The sequence below is a fragment of the Sciurus vulgaris genome, assembly GCF_902686455.1.
Source record: "Sciurus vulgaris genome assembly, chromosome: 18".
Taxonomy (NCBI): domain Eukaryota; kingdom Metazoa; phylum Chordata; class Mammalia; order Rodentia; family Sciuridae; genus Sciurus; species Sciurus vulgaris.
The window spans coordinates 3,073,840-3,087,069 of NC_136479.1; the positions used below are offsets into that span (position 1 = coordinate 3,073,840).

Consider the following 13,230-nt stretch of genomic DNA (forward strand, 5'->3'; position numbering starts at 1 on the left):
ATATATATATATATATATGTCATAAAGTGTTAAAACAAGGCTACTGAAAAAGGAGCTGTGCGGAAACTAAGAATCCTGTTCTATTCAGCTATTCTGTCAGGCAGTAGCTGAAGAGTAAAAAGCTAAGGAAAATTTATGCTTCTGTCCTAGAAAGCAACAGACCATAAAAATTGCAGGAATCGCTTAATAAATATTAGCAGGAGTGGGTGCAGCTCAGTGGCAGAGCTCTTGCCTAAAATGCACAAGGCCCTGGGTTCAATTCCCAGCACTGCCCCCCCCCCCAAAAGAAGTATTAAAATCTAGTGACTTCTAATATGTCCATTCCAGAGAGTGGCAAGTGTGTGACAGGCAAAATTCCACAGGTCTTGGCAGCCATCACTGAGGCAAGCAAAGGAGCCCTCTTGCTGCCCCCACCCCACATCCTTCATTGCTTCCACGCACAGGTACACAGAGATCAGCAGAGGTGACACCTGGTGCTTTCAAAATAACAAAGTCGCAATTCCTCTAAACTCACTCATACAATGACAAAACCAACAACAAGCCTTTCCTGTGGGATTCTTATGCAAAGAGTACAATGCTGGGCTCTATTTGAAACTACTCAAGAACTATCGCACTTGACTGACTTAACTGATGTGGCTGAAATTAAGGGATGGAATGAGGCCTGAGGATTCTACATAGGTTTTCATTTATCCAGGTATCACCTCATACCCCTGATATTCAGGACCTGGATCTGCCTCACAGCTTTCACTACCCAGTGTTAGGAGTGATGTGTACATCAGCTGATTAGCCCCAGGAGACTAAGGGAAAAGCCAATGTCAAAATAAGGAATTCCACTCTAAAACACTTTCAAATTAACTGAGAGATGACCACTTATTTCCTTGGTCACTGGGGGTTCAATTCCATCCATCTACCCACCCATCCACATATCCTCATTTGGTGAATATTTACCACATGGCAGAAGTTTTATATCATACTATTTACTGTTCCTCTGTATTTCTTATTTTTGGAGGTACTAAGGATCAAACCCAGGGCCTCATGCATGCTAAGCTATTGAGCTACACTCCCAGCCCCAATAGTCCCATCTGCTATAACTTTGGAACTTCAAAGCCACGTTAAAAATAACAACTTAGTCTGGTGAGATGGCACACACCCATAATCCAGCGATTGGGAACACAAGTTCAAGGCCAGTGATGGCAACTTAGCCAAGACCCTGCCTCAAAATAAAAATAGAAAGGGGTGGGGTGTAGCTCAGTGGTAGAGTGCCCCTTGATTCAATTCCCCAGTAACACCCCCCAACACACACACACACACACACACACACACACACACACACACACACACACACACAGCAGCTTATAAAGTTGATACTACAACAATTTTTTGACATAATAAAACATTATCACAGAGTCTTTCAAATTCAAACCACTAATGTATAACAGTACTATTCTTTCATTCAACCATCCAGTACAAGTATAATAAACTCAAAATACTTATCAGAGCAACTTAATTAAATCAAAATATGTAAAAAAATTCTTGGTAATTACCCATTTCATACTATTAACTTTTCTAATAAGGATATTCAGATCTCAAACTCATTAAGGTTCATTAGACACAATTATACACACCAAGCACCTCATTATTATAAATGAGAAGCAATTCCCAAGATGCACCTAGTGTGTTGGTGAAATAGTCATATATGATAATACCTTTAAAAGTATTTTGTCCAACAGCTAGTAGTCCCTGAAACTTTAAGCATGTGTTCATCACACTTCTGAAACCAATACACTAATTTTGTTTTTGTTTACGTTTTGAGGGGGTGCTAAAGATTGATCCCGCCACATGCTAGGGAAATGCTCTACCACTGAGCTACACCCGCTAGCCATTGTTTGTTTGTTTATTTAATTTTTAGTGAGACAAGGTCTCACTAAATCACCCAGGCTGACCTCTAACTTGTGATGCTCCTGTCTCAGCTTTCCGAGTAGCTGGGATTATAGGCGTATACTTCTCTAGCCAGCTCTTGCTGAACTTTTAAAAAGAACTATGATATAAAAAAAGAATGTAATAATGGTAGGCTGGTTTATTTTGGAGTGGGGATGGTTTTGGGGATGGAACCCAGGGCCTCATGCATGCTAAGCCCACCTCTACCACTGAGTCATACCCCAACCCAGGGTAGTTCACCATCACCTCCTGGTATAAGAGAACAGACCTAGACTGCATTTACACACAAAGTGGTGAACTGTGGCCAGGAATTAAAAGAAACAAAGTACCTATGTGGCCTTTCATTTCTGGGTGATGATGCCATCCCTCTGCTTAAATGACTCCCTCCTACTATATTCCTCTTTCATTTACACTTTCCCAAATGACATCCATTTAGCCAAAAAGGCCCAACCTGGGGTGAAATGCCATTCTTCAGGCTGTCAGTGATTCATTTATGAAAGGCCTCCCATGGAAGCTCCTGACATGGTCACTGTATTTTGTGTTTGTGTGAGAGGCATTTATTTCCTAAATATCAATATTACTACATTTTTGTCTTGAAAGAAAATACACCTATCAGAAGAGACAGGTACACATTTGGAACTTGTCATTTCTAGCAATTCAGAGCAAGGAAAAGAAATGACAAAGGCCTGTGACATTATGGCCCAACATATGACTCCAATGATGCTACTAGACAAAAGGGCACATAGAATTTTAGGGTAAGAGGCGTGGGGGCTTTCTATGGGGTGATGGCTGATTGTCAGGGGAGTCATATAAAATGATCATCAACTGTTTTGCAACTCAGCATGCCACCAGAGTTCTGTGAAAGTTTTCCTAATACTTCTGTAAATTCCTATGGAGCCCAATAGGCCTCTGTTTATCTTAAGGCACTTATGTGTGTTCCGTCACTCACTCAAGCACACAACAGACTCAGGAGCATATTCTACCAGGCTGCCGAATACAGTATTAAGCACCAAGTCTTTGCACTCCCTGAGCTTAGAATTGGGAAGGAAGAAACAGCAGAGTAATTCAATCACCACCTGACTCATGTCAAACTGCAGCTTACAACACTGAGCCAGAGAAAAACATGTTCATTTCACTGTCCCTGGACATCCCTGGAAGGTGGGAACCCATATGAGGTTCAGCTTAATTTTCACCTGCTACATGGGACCCTGTGAAGTGTCATGTAGACTCCTGAGGATTGGCAGCCCACCTAATGCAGTGAGCAGTCATACCAATGCTCTCCTGCCCTGGGCACGCTGGGACTGAATAAGAATGGATGGAGTGCTACAGAAAGCAATGCTTCATCTATCTGTGTCCCCAAGAATGAGATCTTCTACAGTCATCAATTTTCCATATTATTGATGCTGTCCTCTTTGGCCTTTTTTGCCATTTTTACATCTTTTTTCCTTAATGCTACAGGATGTCATATCACATGCCACAGTGTCCCTATGCTAGCTGGGGTTCTCCCTAGCATATCAGATGGTATGTCTGAATTTACACACTATATTTGCTTCCTTAAAGAGCCCAACATCCTGAATCACCACACCCCTTCTGTTGTAGCTAAAGTAGAAGCCCAGTAGCTTATACAACAAAAGGCCAAGTTTACCACCATTCTTCATGTCAGGACAAGGCAGTCTTTCCCCAGTGACTACTATATAGCATATGCTGCTAAATAGAAGCATTCAGCTAACTAGTCCCTGATCATTTTTAATAAAACTGAACTTGATGTAGAAATTCAATGAAAACCGCCACAAATTAAATTTCAAAGCTTTGTCAGGATGGTGGAAGAAATGTCACCAAGCAGACAAGGCAGCTACTCTGCTCATCCCTTACATTTATTCAGACTTATTCAGACTTGGAGATCTCTGCCAAATTTGCAAGTATAACCACACTGCCTTGTGATTCCATGAAGGCCAGGATTTACCTGTGACACAGCTTCTCTCTGTGCATAGTACAGAACACAAGCTCAAGTGCTCAGGTACCACCCAACTGTTAAGACCTGTCCTCGTCACTGACACCGTGTCACACCCTCAACAGAAGCCAAGAGACACAGGAGTGATGATTCCATGTAACCCAAAAGGTCAAGCAGCAGCCATTCTGATGAAGTCCATCACTGCTGACTGGAGCTGAAGCAAGGGACAGCAAAGCCACTGCTCTCTCTGTAGTCATTCAGGTTCAACTTCCTGTAACCCCATCTCTACCACAGTCTGTCAAAGAGGTGTTGAAAGACTGATGATAGGCTCAAGGGAAGCAGAGGGCCTGGTCAGCACCCAAGTAAGGCACTGGATGAGGGTGAGTTTTGAGAAGCAGGATTGTGACTCAATGTTAGCAAAGGAAGGCATCTTAAAAAATGAGAAGCACCAGGAAAAAAAAAAAAAAAAAAAAAAATCACAAATATCCAGGCCAAGCAGTGAGGGCCAAGGCAACGGGAGGCACTGGAGGACTACTGATGTGAACAGTCAACAGGGCTCAAGCTGTGGCTAAGCCTAAGCCTAAGCCTGGGGCTGGGTTGGCCTTTGAAGCTCTCACCTAACATTTCTTGTGGGATTCAGAGTTGGGAAACCCATGGTTTCTTTCAAAGAAATGCCTCTTCCTTTCTCTACACCTCAGGGTGCAGGTTATCCTGAACAGAACACCTCAGATTTTAATGTGCATGTACACCAAGCACCTGGAAATTTGTTAAAAATGCAGATTCTAGCAGGGTGTGGTGGTGCTTGCCTATAATACTAGTGATTCAGAAGGCTCAGGCAGAAGAAGGTTTTTTTGTTTTTTTGTTTGTTTTTTTTATTAGAAGGAGAAGTTTGAGACCAGCCTCAGAAACTTAGTGAGACGACCTCTGAAAAGAAAAAAAGGGGCAAGAATTTGAACTGAGGTTGTAGTTCAGGAGTAAAGCACCCCTGGGTTCAATCTCCAGTATAGAAGGAAAGAAGGCAGGTAGGCAGGCAGATTCTAATATAGGAGGTCTGGGATAGAGCCAAAATCTCACTCAGGAGGCCACATGGGTCCTAACAGAGGAACTCAGGCACTTGTTCACCCAGAATTTACTAAAGGTCAGATGCTAGGGTTGATAGCAGAGAAGTCCTAATTATTGAATAAAAGTTAAGTATCTCTATAATAGACAGAAAACTCAAGATCTGTGATTACAGAATGTCTTTTAAAAAAATAATTCAAAGAAAAAAATCAAACAGGGCTGGAGTTGTGGCTTAGTGGTAGAGGACTTGCCTGCATGTGTGAGGCCCAGGGTTCAACACTCAGCACCACATAATTAAAAAAAAAAAAAAAAATCCAACAGAATCTCGACACAGTCCAAAAAAGATTCTCTGGGTAGAGGTATCAATTACAGAAGCTAAGAGAGCTGAACATGTGCCAGCCACAGAGGTGTGTGTTGGGTAAGCTCAGCCTCTGTGGGAGACACTGCCCAGAAGACAGAGCTGCAGACTTGCCTGGTGACAACTCTGCAGAGCATGTGCTAGGGGGCCTCAGTAGAGCCTGGTCTTCAGCAGCTCACCACTGCCCACCTGGACCCAACCAACCCATCCTCACAGGCTTCTGCTGTGCCAGCACTGTTCCTGCTGTCCAGAATGTCCTTCCACTGATACTTTATTTAAGCTGGCTCCATCAAGTCAGTCTAGGCACACACCAATTCTCACCCCACCCAAGGACCACCAAGAGCCTGGCTTGCTCCCACTTGAATCCTGAGTGGGAATACCGTTACATGATGATGATGGTGATGATGCTGATAATCAAGTGTTGTGTGGTTCTGGGGACTAAACGCACGGATGCTGTACCACTGAGCTATACCCCCAGCCATTTTTTTAGTTTTAATTTTGAGACAGGGTCTCCAAGTTGCCAAGTCTGGCCTTGAAATGGCCATCTTCCTGCTTCAGTCTTCTAAGCTGCTGGGACCACAGGGGTGAACTTCCATGTCCAGCCATCATGTTCTTTTTAATGCCTATGTTCTGTCTCTAGAATTCAATGTCAACCTACTGGAAGATCAGAATCTCCTTTTCCTCTTTCTGTTCCTACAGCAGGTTCATATACCATGAGCTCAATTTGCTTTAGAAAGTAAAAATAATAACAAAAACCTATAAAATCAATATTGCTAAAAACTTTCTCACTTCACAAGCAACTCTACTCACAAAACTATAGTGCTAAAGTCAAATGAACACACCTAAAGTTGAAACCTAATTTAAGAAGCATTTAGAATTTTAAAAGTGTTTTCATCCCCCCTCCCCCCCCAAACTACCAATACCTTTGCATGGAGCTCATCTGAACCTTCCCTGAGACTCTGTAGTATGAAATTACCCTGGCAACACCTCCCAGTATGACTACAAGGAAGACTGTGGCTTACCACTTGAGAGAGCATGCAACAAGTCAGCTTTCACAACATTTAAGCAGTTGTAAGGATGTTAAGAAAAATAAACCACATACATTTCTTTTCTTTATTTGAAACAAAAACCACATAAGTATTTCTTAGAGAAGTCATAAAAGTTTACAACTGTCATAGCAGTACATACTATACACAAAAGATCCCAGAAACATGACACCCCCAAATTAAATGCTAAGGATGATCTTAGCTCATTAGTCTAGAAATTAATATTAAGTAACTACAAATTCAACAATGAGTATTTGGATACTTAAAAGCACCTATTACTGAAATGGGTCTTAAAAGCACAAGAAGTTTAAACAACACAATATACGAATAAAAATTAAAAAAAAAAGTTTTATAGTAACTTAAAAAAGAGACTATATTCCACAAGACCTATTATTCTAAATACCTGGTTCTGGAAGACCCATGATCTTAGAACTTCGCTTTGTGTAAGACATATCCAGGGTAATTGTGCATTAAAAATTCAAATTTTGTTCAATCAAAGAATAATTTAACTGATTCAGGAAACTATCGTTAAGAAATTTATTGTGACTCCTCCGTTGGGAGGAAGAATAACAGGTCCCAGCAAACCAGAAATTTTTCTGTGCGCTGAGGATGCCCTGCTGTTCATGAAGCCTGTGCAGTGATAGCCTGCAAACCCCTCAGGAGAGTGGGACTCAGTAAGTCAGGTGGGCAGCACTTGAACTCCAGGGTACTCTCAGGCTCCAAGCACTAGTTCACCTCTCCCTGTGTCACCCAGAGAAAGCCAGAAAGAAAAGCAGTACATGTTCCCCAAGCAGCAAGGACCCAAGGAAGATGAGGGAGAAGCATCAAGAATGAACACTTGGAACAAAAATCAGGGAGGAAGAAAGACGGCACAGACAAGATGGATTAAGATAAAGACTGTCATGCTGAAAGATTACTGAGGAAGGGCCCAAAGGGCTCTAACTGTCCTACATACCCAAAGACCACAGTTTCACCTCTGAAATGACAGGCTTAGACCTTAAAAATAGGAAGAGATAGTCATCCTTCTTACTGTTCTGATGCCTACCAACAGCAAGGACCCTGGAAGTCACATCAGGCCTCCTGATAATACAGATAAGCATAGAACTAACTGTGCCAAGGGCTACATGGACAGCTTGAAAGACGACAAACAATGGGAATGATCAGGATGTGGTAGTCCTGGGGTAGTGGAAGCTGAACTAATTATTAGTTATACAAGTAGATCTGGGAACTGCATTTGTACGTAGAAAAAAGGGTTCACAAATGTCTACATGTGGGATTACACTGACCCAGCTTGAGTGGACAGGGCCTTCAAACATACTTTAGAAGGGGTCCAATTCCAAAAGCGATGTCCTATTATGGCCCCTGATGTCACTGACATGGCAGTGAAATCTTAGTATCTGGCGATACTTAGTGAAATCACTTAGTATCTGGGACAAAATACCACGTCTTCACATTAGCTCCTGGATCAAAGTGACCCTTGCTGTTCTGGGCTCCGTCAAGTATATGTACGCAGGGCGGAGAGCAGTGAGGGTGAACAAAATCCAACAGCCATGGCCACTCACGTTTACTGGCAGCCCATCTAACCTCTGAGCCTGGCTGCAACTGGGTCTCTGTCCACCCTGCCTCACCCTTGCACTCTGTCACTGGAAACCCCTGCCCACTCCCTACCTACTCTTGGCACTTTCTAGAAACAGCTTCTAATCTCATCTCCGAGCTTCTCTGCCCCCGTGCTCACTTACTTTGTTGGTTTCGCTTGTCACTGGCATTTTTCAAAGGGAGGCAAACAGGACAGTCATGTCGTGTGCAGTTCTTCCAATGAGAGATGATTTGTCGTGAAGATGCACAATGGGCAACTATGACCAGAAAAACAACGAGATGTTATTTTTCTATCCAAATCGTCACACTTTCAATTACACCTAAATTATAATGCCAGATTCCATAAGAAAATGGTAACAAGTGTAACCATAACACAGTATAGGCAGTCCTCAACTTACAAACAGGCTGTTTTCCAAAAAGTCTGTAAGTTGACTGTTAAGAATTCCAAACAAAATCTTCCCACAGAAGCAATGTTATGAATGATGGGTGATTAAGGTTCAGCCCACAAAACAAAAGCTATTCAACCTAAAATACTTAACAACTGCAATGAAAAGTAGAACAAATACAGTTCTGTAATGCCACTATTTAAAATAAAAATATTAATTATGTTTAAAGATGAAACTACCCAAGTACTACAGCTGAAGACTTACAGCTAGAGAAGCAAATGAGAACACTATGGAGATTCCAAAAGGGAGCTTGGGTGCTTTGGAAAGTACTTGAGAGGGCACTTGACCCTGGTGATGTTCAGTCTTCATCTTCCAGTATCTAACCTTGCCCTTCTCTGTGTTTTTATCACAGTCAGGGTTACTCACAAATATGACCATAGGCGAGAGGGAGACCAGGGAGATAATTTCAAGAAAGAAGAGAAGCAAAGAGGATAAAGATAATAGGAAAGTACAGCTGGTAACAGAAATGGTTTTCTTCAGTGGAACTAAGGTGTTTGGTAAAAGAGGGGAAAGGGAGCACATGATGTGCCTGATTCATTACCTCCCTAGGGATGACAAGGTGCAGTTCCCTGTATAACTGCCAGTCACCCAGGACAACCTGGCTGTCACCAGAGTAGCCTCAAGACCTAGGGTAAAGCAGCAAGGCAGTGCCACTGATGGCCTGAGTCCTTGAAACAACCACAAGACCGATGCTGGGGTGTGGGAAGGGTGTGTGTTCAACTGTGCATGTGCTATGTGTGTTGTCCCAAACAGAACAGTCTAGACATTTACAACAAGGATTACTCAAGAAGTCACAAAAGTCTTCCATGAAAAGAAGGAGGAAAAGAGCAAACTTGGGCACAGCCTCGAGCAGGAGAGGATTGCAGAGAAACAGAGAACCAAGCTGCCTTTCTCCTCACCAGGTAGGCCTTGCAGGGGCAGTTAAGACTGGGCATGGGGGATGAGAGAGCAACACATCCTAGGCTATACCAAAGGGTGGGAACTCGGCCGCAAGAGTCTTCTGACCTCAAGAGCTGCTGAACAATAACAACGGCACATTCCACCCTGGTCACTGCCACTAGTTCAAAAAAGGGCACTTACCTTGGCAGGCCTTCCCAGCCTGACAATGGGTCATGTGATTCAAAACATTTTTCATGGTTCGACAATGTGGGAGAGAGCAGGCCCGAACCTCTCCATTGGCTTGTTCTCGTCGCTGACATTTATGAGCATGAAGCAGTAGAACCAGCTGCTGCTGTATCAGTTTGCGTTTTTCAGGGTCTGCTGTTGGGCCTGTTGCGATTGCTTGTGTGGGTACAATTCCCACTGATGTCTGCATTTGAGACTAAAACAAAACAAAATAACAAAAGTATTTTATTAAGCTTTTAGAGTTTCAATTCATCCTTATTATTTCACAAATGTGAAAGCTGCCAAATAATAACAATTACAGGGAGGAGGATGGTGTGTTCTCTTTTATCCATGGTGACTTTAAGAAGATCCAGAAGTAAAAAAACCAAGCCAACTCAGAAGCAAGGCTGATTCAAGTTCCATCATTCAAACAAGAAAATGACACTATGAACTGTAGCAACCAAAACCCAACTCACTCTACACCACATAAAACTACTGGAAAAGCTGCATATTATAGCCAGCTGAATCACAGGAAAATGCTGCTTTTGTAGGTCCCCAACGGCCAAATACTGGCAATTTCATAGGCTCCACCAAATTAAGAAGTTTGCCGAGGCAGGATGAACTACAACACACTGCAAATATCTGAAGTAGCAAAGAGAATCAGCACCTTCTGCTGTTTTCTGGGCATATTTTTGGACTTCACTTACAGTTTGAGAGTGGTCCACACCCTGCAGCACCTATCCTTAATGCAACTATCCTGTATGAGTCTAATGCTTTCTTAAGAAATGCTTTTGTCTTTCAATAAAATTGCCACTCTGACATTTGACAATCTTTTTCAAAAAATATTTGATGATCTGTTAAAAATATAGTTTACTTGTTTTTATCTTTTGAAACAACAAGCCAGAACACGCATACATCTTAACTGCAAAGAAAATGGAAAAAGTGATCTATGGAGTCTTACTCTTTACACACTACCAATATTCTTCAAACTTACTACAAAGACCAAGTAAGAGAAATAGAATCTTCCTAGTATAAAGTAAAAGCATCCACAGTTCAGAGGTTTTGGATATTCTCTAATATTCTGTTACACCTATCCTGAGTCCACAGCACCTATTACCTTACCTAAAATACCACCATGATGTTTTTATATACAAATCAAAACTATACAATTATGAGAAACTAAAAATAGTTTTTTAAATATATTTTTGTTGTTGTAGATGGAGAGAATGTCTTTATGTGTTTATTTTATTTTATTTTTTTAATGTGGTACTAAGGATCGAACCCAGTGCCTCACACATGCTAGGCAAATGCTCTGCCACTGAGCTACAGGCCCAGCCCCTAAAAATAGTCCTTAATCAAGATTAATTTTTTAAAGTTCTGTTTTTTTAAATGAATTTAACCTTTAATTAATTAGTTTTTTTTTTTTTTTTTTAATGTGGTGCTGAGGATTGAACCCAGGACCTCACCTGAGCTAGTCAAGTGCTCTACCACTGAGCCACAACCCTAGCCCCAAAGTTATGGTTTTCTATCTGGGTTTTACTTCTATGAGAATTCAGAAAATAAGTGTAGGAAAGTCAGGTGGTGTTTCATTTGGGAGCACAACTCCTAGAAGCCTAAGAATGGCCCAAAGAAAAAGCAAAATTCTGGCTATGGCAGAACACCCTGAATGCAGAAGTACAAAAATCCTATGAGAAAATAGCCTCTATTCCTTCTGTTTACCTTTTCCTGATTACATATAAAGGCAATAAACATATACTGCAGGTGTCATGCTCATGATATAAAGTGCCCCCCCACAGACTTGTGCTGAAGGCTTGTCCCCAAGGGAAGCAATGTTCACAGCTGGGGGTGCTTGGGAAATGATTACATCATGAGGACTCCAGCCTCATCAGTGGATTAATAATTTGAATGAACTACTAGGAAGTGGTAAGAACTGTAGGCAGGTGGGGCACATCTGGAGGAAGTCCTGGTCCTGTACTCACTCCCCACACCTCACTGTCCCTGGCTGCCATGAGCAGTTTTCCTTCAACACACCTTTCCACCATACTGTTCTGCCTCACCTCAGACCCAAAGCAACGGAGGCAAGTCAACCATGAACTGAAAGCTCTGAAAACCATGAACCAAAAGAAATCTTTCCAACTCCAAGATTTTTCTTAGACATTTGTCACTGTGAAGAAAAAGCTGACTAACACAGCAGGAAATTTGGAAAGTAATAAAACTATTAAGGGAATAACTAACAATAATTAAAGCCCCCAAATCCAGGGGTCCACCACTAAAAAGTGTTAAAATTTTTTGTTTCTTCTAATCTTTTTCCCTATGTACATGCACATGTAGGAACCATAATCAATTATCTAATATGTACATGAGTTCTGAACACACATGTATGTGTCTGTGTATGTTTCTCCAGGTCCTGCCCTATACCACTGTGTTATTTCATAGGTGTTGGTATGATCTGTAATGAAAGCATAGCATCTTACCATAAAACTGTATGTTCATTAAACTAGCTTCCCACTGTGGGGCATAAGCTGGAAGCCCTCTCCTCTCCAAGGGTTTTTGCAATTTTAAATGGAGAGTCTGTAAGCAAAGTTTGTGACTGCACCCCTGCGGGCATTCAGCATCAATGCTCCAAGTCCAACAACAAGTAACTGGGAATGGAGATGTGAATGAAAGTGAGAAATGCATGGCCATTGTTCAGGTATCTTTCTTTTGCATTTATAAAATTTCAAATACGCAGAAAAGTAGAAAGGATATCATTATCACATCTCAGAAAACAAGTACTTGTTCTTTCCCATCAGTTAATATCCAATCATATTCCTTTACCTACCCACATGTCTTCTACAGCTGGTTTGCACAAACCAAGACTTAAGGTCCACACGCTACATCTGCTCATCACCCTACATCTGCTCATCACCTTTACATTTCTTCATCTACTGTCCTCTCCCTTCTGTATGCTTGACAACTGGCTGGCTCAGGAGACCATGCAGCTGTCCTTTCACTGCTTCTTAAGCTACAGAAATGCTACACAAAAGGAAAACAAAAAAATTGGGTACAAATTCTAGTCCTACAACTGAATTATAAGCAGATCTTGTTTTAACAAAAATTAGCTCACTGTCTTTCATTTGGGATATGTTTTTAGTAGCATCTTTTGCACTATACTTGACCATATGTCAACAGAGTTGGAAACCATATGACATATTAAAAACTTGCTCTAGTATTTGCCTACCTGTGGATAAGGACATGAGTGCAGTTCAGAGAGCTCTTCCTACTGTGGACATGACATGCATCTTTAAAGCAACCTGCAGGATGGCGCTGAGCCAACAAGAGAATGGAACAGAACACATGTCTAGTGTCCCCGGGGTCTTGCGTTCCACGTGTTACTTGCTACACTTTTCCAGTGCTCCAATTTGTGCCAAGTACTCACAAACACAAGAGGTCACCTCCCCCAGGATGGTGTTCAATGACATAAAAGGGTTACAGTGAACTGCAGGTGGCCTGCAGAAGCATCTTTCAGACTCTCCCAGTGTCCCCACTGCTCAGGTGGGCACCAAGTACAGAGAGGAAAAGTGCTTGGACAAGGAACTTACCTTTAAAGACTGGGAAAAACTTAAGTGCTGGAAGCTCCCCCAAAGCCATCAATACATTTATACAATTTTGTTTTTGCAATAGCCAAGAAAAATTTTAAAACACTGAGAATAAAGGAGAATCTATATTGCCAGACTCTGAAACACACTCTAC

General features: G+C 41.8%; 1 protein-coding gene and 1 long non-coding RNA gene across 5 annotated transcripts in view; one reads left to right on the forward strand and one right to left on the reverse strand.

Moving 5' to 3' along the window:
• CREBBP (CREB binding lysine acetyltransferase) overlaps positions 1-13,230 on the reverse strand; it is a 127,483-nt gene that overhangs the window by 47,791 nt on the left and 66,462 nt on the right. For all 4 annotated transcript variants that reach the window (XM_079121342.1, XM_079121344.1, XM_079121343.1 and 1 more), the window contains 2 exons: positions 9,475-9,715; positions 8,092-8,205 (listed from right to left, as the gene is read on the reverse strand). In XM_079121342.1, coding sequence (XP_078977468.1) covers positions 8,092-8,205; positions 9,475-9,715 — 355 coding nt within the window. The remainder of the gene's footprint in view (positions 1-8,091; positions 8,206-9,474; positions 9,716-13,230) is intronic.
• Positions 289-6,453, forward strand: LOC306649909. Its single transcript, XR_013760737.1, has 2 exons — positions 289-4,453; positions 4,532-6,453. It is a non-coding gene; the product is annotated as an uncharacterized lncRNA (long non-coding RNA).